At 35.9% G+C, this 5,270-nt stretch overlaps 1 protein-coding gene across 5 annotated transcripts in view; it reads left to right on the top strand.

Annotated features, from left to right (window-relative positions):
- Nucleotides 1-5,270, top strand: part of Depdc5 (DEP domain containing 5) — a 156,635-nt gene that overhangs the window by 91,395 nt on the left and 59,970 nt on the right. For all 5 annotated transcript variants that reach the window (XM_023705870.1, XM_004645501.2, XM_023705868.1 and 2 more), the window contains one exon: nt 3,555-3,620. In XM_023705870.1, coding sequence (XP_023561638.1) covers nt 3,555-3,620 — 66 coding nt within the window. The remainder of the gene's footprint in view (nt 1-3,554; nt 3,621-5,270) is intronic.

Below are 5,270 nucleotides of genomic sequence, written 5' to 3'. Positions count from 1 at the left end.
TAAAATTGAGTAGAAAGAATCTAATGCAGATTCTACCTGCTAACTCTGTGGTTTTCTATAAGGTATAAGTTACTTATAAGTTACTTATAGAATCTTGCAGAGCCTCATTTTTATCTGTAGAAAAAGGTTAATACCTATTACATATTGACCTCATGCTGTGAGTTTGAATAAAATGAAGTATTGTATTTGTCACACTTAATACATTGTGCTTTCTGGTATGGTACTGATTGAGTAGCCCTTATGTGAAATAATTGGAACCAGAAGTATTTCAGTTTCAGATTTGTTTATATTCTTGAATATTTGCATAAACTTTACTGGTTGAACATCCTTAATCTGAATATCTGAAATACAAAATCCAAAAATTTTGGGGTGTCATGTCAGAGCTCAGAAAGTTTTAGATTTTAGAGCATTTCAGAGTATGGAATTTGGGGTTAGGGATGTAGTTATTTTTTAAAAGTTTTCTGCAGGTAATTCCATAAAAAATTCTCAAATTATTTTGTGACAAGTGATGCTATCTTTTTAAATAAGGAATTTTATCCACGCTTGGGAAATCTATCCTATTTACTTGGGAGGCTGAGGCAGGAGGAATGCAAGTTGGAGACCAACCTGGACAACTTAGTGAGTTCCTATCTCAAAAAAGCTGTGGGAATGTAGCTTAGCACTTCTTGGATTCACTCTCCAGTGCTGCCAAATGAATAAATAAAAATAAATTTTAAAATTTTTGTTTAAACTTACTGTATGTATGATAAACTCAAGCACTTAGTCATTAATCTAAAAACCTTAAAACCCTACATTTGAGTCATGACTAGGGTTTTTATTGACTATTTCCCTTCTGTTTGCCCTAAATTAATTTTCTTTGCATTATTCTTTGGGAGGAATTCTCTTTTTTCAGGATATTGTGATGGAAGCCAACCTGGCCAGAATCATCTTGTTTTATTTTACAGCCTCGGTGATCAGAGAAATAAACAGTATCTATGGAACCTCCAGACTCTGATCAGTCAAGAGCATAATGGCAGCTTGGATTGCGTGGAGGCTCAGACACTTAAGCTTGTGTTGCTAGACCTATAGGAAAATGTCCAAGAATTTGTCCATCATTGATACTAGGGGGTTCTCCAGAACTCTTCTTTGCCAAGTGTGATTCACATAAGTGAATTAGAACAATATTACAGCTGACATACTCACTGGCACTTAGGGAAAAGCTGGAAACTGAGATATGAACACCTACTGTTTTGTGGTCCGTGTGGTTGTTAGGTAAATACCACAACCCCTAGAAGTCAAGAAAGGAAATGTGTCCCAGGTCTGGACAGTGAAATATTGCATACCATTGTCTCATTTGGACTTGGAAAGCCAAGTGCCCCACATGAACCAATGCAAGAGACTTAGTGTAACTGGAACATTTATAATTGAAGACTCTTCAGAATTTGTGTGTTATTAAAAGTGCTAAGATCAACACTGAAAGTTGTCAATTTGACCATCCATAAGAACATAAGAAGAGCTTGTGTGATAATTAAGTGATCCTAGTAACTTGTGTAAGAATTACCTAGTTAAATTATCAGTGTAGTTCTAGTTCTAGGTGTGTTTGAAGACAGATGACCCAGCCTAGGTATGCTTGTTTCTGAGTGGAATAAAGAGAAAATTAAAATAAAATAAACTTACTGTAAAATTCACATTTAGTGTAAAGTTCAATGAATGTTTAAATTTACTTACTGTAAAATTCACATTTTTTAAAATATATAGTTCAGTGAGTTTAATAGACTCATAATCATTATCCTACCAACAAATACATCGAGATACAGAACATTTCCATCATTACCCCAGAATGCCCTCCTGCTTTCTCTTTGTAACTGGCTCTTCTCCATCTCCTAGCAACCACTAATCTATTCTGTCTTTGTAGTGTTACTCTTCCCAGGATGTCACCTATGCAGGGTTGTACATTGCAGTGGTAGCAAAGTGATGACACACGTATTATTTGTTTTTAAGACAAGATACTAATGTAAGAGGTTTTTTTTTTTTTTTTTTTTTTTCTAAACTAAAACCTCAGTGTTCAGGCTTAATTGCAGTGTTGGCACTTTATGATTTGGATTTTAGGTTGCAATTTGGGCACTTATCTCTAAAAGGTTTGCCAGCATTGGTCTATCGTATAGCCCTTCTGGCATTCACTGAGCATAATGCATTTGCGATTCATTCAAATTGTTGCATCCACTGGTAGTTCATTGACTTTATTCTTATAGTATTGCACTGTAGGGGATGTATTGTCGTTCATCCCTTCACTAGTTGAAAGACATTTGAAATGTTCCCAAATTTTGACAACTTTCAGTGAAGCTGCTATAATCATTGACATAATTGTATATAAACATATTTTTGTTTAAACATGTTTTTACTTAATGCAAAATCCTAGGAGTGGGAATTCTAGGTCAAATGGTAAATATACGTTAAAACTATTTTTCCAAAGTGGTATTAACATCACTACCAGCACCATTTGAAGATTTTAGGTGTTTCACATCCTTGTCATCATTTGATATGATGACTAATGGTTTCTCACTGTGTTTTTAATTTGCTGTTTCCCTAATGACTAATGACACTGAGCACCTTTTTATGTGCTCATTCACCTTCTGTACATGTTGTTTGATGAAGTATCTGTGCCAATCTTTTACCATTTTACTCCTTAGGTTGTTTTCCCACCCTTGAGTTTTGAATTTTCTATATATTCTAGATACAAATCCTCTGGCCCATGTGATTTACAGATACTTTCTCCAAGGTCAAAACTTGTTTTTCAGACATTTTACAAGGAATTTATAAGTATTTGGTTTTAATTATACAAGACTCTAATGACACAGGAAAAACAGTTCTCTTTAACTTTGTGCCCCCTCTTCCAGCTTCTTTATGGAGATAGCCACTGTTGACGTTTGCTGAGAAGCTTTCCAGTTCTTTTTTATGTTATAAGTTTGTGGTAAAATATGTTTGTAAGTGACATTTAAGGGACTATAGTACGAACTTTAAAATTAGTTCTATTTTGTATAGTCAACAAATTGAATTTTAGACAATATATCTGCTTTCTTTTCAGCTTAGCTATAGATAGAATCATTATTAGTCTGTGATAATAGTGAGTTTTGATAGTTACATCATATCTTAGAAAGTCATGACTTGGTGATGAGTTCTAGAAGATAAATATAAATGAGGAGTGGACTAAGTTTATACAGGTCATTTTATATTTGCTAAAGATTGCCCTAATTAGTTGAATTGACTTTATGTCCATTTTCTTAAAAATAAGTGACAATTACTTTGTTAATTGTTAGAACTTATTAGGCAGGTCTCATTAGGCAAAGAATGTTATTGATAAAATACAGTGTAAAGTTCTGGCTCATTTCAAAATTTTAGATTGCCCATTTTTCCTTTGATTAATTCTTTGTGCTGTTTGAAATACTCAGCTCAGAATTGGCACTTGGTTCACATTTTTATTTTTAGCTTTGATGGAGCACTTTTTCAGCTATAAGTGTTAAAATTCTTTTGCAGAAGGAGCTTCATTCAGATAAGCTGTTTTTGTCTTTCCATAGGTATGAATCCTAGGACCCAGAATAAGGATACTCCAGAGGACAGTATTTCCACCTCTCCAGACCCAAGTAAGGAGAGGGCAGGAGGGGATCCTGGGGAGTGTGGGGTGGCCGGTGTGTGAGGAAACAGAGGAAGCTCTTTGGAAAGAGCAGTATAGAAGCCTACTGATCTCTAGGGTACAGGAAGCCAAAGTGGTAAGGGGGGACTGTGGTCTCTGATTCAAATTAAGAGGGATATTGCCCAGTGACCCGTCCAGTATTTATTTCAGGGGCACATGGGAAGGGTAATAGATTTCCCAAAGACTATCATGCTAGTTTAGGTCTGACCTTAACCCTTAAATGCTGTTGAGAGCTCTGCAAAAAAAGTCAGGAAGAGATAACAAACTGTTACTGAAACCTTTTACACACCTGTTGTTGAAAATACTTGGCTGGTTTGCATTCACTTTGATCATCCTTTATATTCAGAAAGCTGTGCAATAAGAGAACATAGTAGTGCATGTTTGTAATCCCAGCACTTGGGAGGCTGAGGCAGGAAGATTGCTGTATTTTAGGCCAGCCTAAACTATATAGTGAGACCTTATCTCAAAACAACAACAACAACAAACGATAACAAAACAGCAGAAAAAAAAATCTTCCACCTGATAGATTTTATTTTACTTGAACAATACATATACATTTTACTGAGTCTTTTTTTCTTCACTTATGATCAACTTTTTTTTTTTTTTTTTTTTTTGTGGTACAGGGATTGAACTCAGGACCTTGGGCTTGTCAGGCAGGCACTTATTCTACTGAGCTATCTCCCCAGCCCCTTTTCACTGTTTCTTTAGGTCCCTGTGAGCCATTTTTAATGTTGCTGTCAAATGTATTACTATATTTAATCTTTAAAGAATTATTTCTTGGTGAGCACTTGAGATGGTTTCCAGTTTTTTAGTGGTATCATATAAAGCGAGTGTAGTGAATAGTGCAGGTGGTATTTTTTTTTCTTTCAGTTCATGTCTTAGTTACTTTTTCATTGCTGGGACAAAGTACCTAATGCTGTAAATTAAGGAAGGGAAGATTTATTTTAGCTTACAATTTGTAGAGGTTGCAGGCTACAATCTGCTGGCTTCAGGTAGGGTGACATGGCAGATGGGCATGGCAGGGGAGAAAGAGTTCATGGAATAGCAGGCATAGGAAGAGTTCATAGCAGCCAGGAAGGAGAGGCAGTGTGCGGTTGAGTCAGAAGGGATGTATATATACAACCTTCCAGGCCGTGCTCATGGTGACCTCCCTCTTTCCATCAGCTTCACCTCCCAATATTACACACAGCTATGAACCCAGCATAGGACTAATCCACTATCACACTTCTAGTCACCTGCCAAAGGTCCCAACTGCGAGGCTTTAGGTGGGCTACTAGATACAAGCCTGTAACATGAACTTCTGAGTTCACATCTTTAGAATATATTCCCTAAAGTATGATTGGTAGATTGATTATTTTACATCAAACTCCCAGTAGTAGATAGATCATCTTATTTCTCTGTAATCTCAGCACTGGGTTTTTCAGTCGATTTAGTTCTGAGGTAAGAATTCCTCATAGGCCTTGTTTTTAGGCCCAGAGGTTATGTAAGAGGCTACGGTCACCCTTCCCCAACACATTATCATCAAACTAAGAATCTGGAGCTGATTTTTTTTTTAAATTAATTAATTAATTAATTTATTTTACAAAATCTCAAAACAAGA

The sequence above is a fragment of the Octodon degus genome, unplaced genomic scaffold (genome assembly GCF_000260255.1).
Source record: "Octodon degus isolate 3935 unplaced genomic scaffold, OctDeg1.0 scaffold00230, whole genome shotgun sequence".
NCBI lineage: Eukaryota > Metazoa > Chordata > Mammalia > Rodentia > Octodontidae > Octodon > Octodon degus.
The sequence above is the reverse complement of the archived record's forward strand: the minus strand, read 5'-3'. Positions and strand labels throughout refer to the sequence as shown.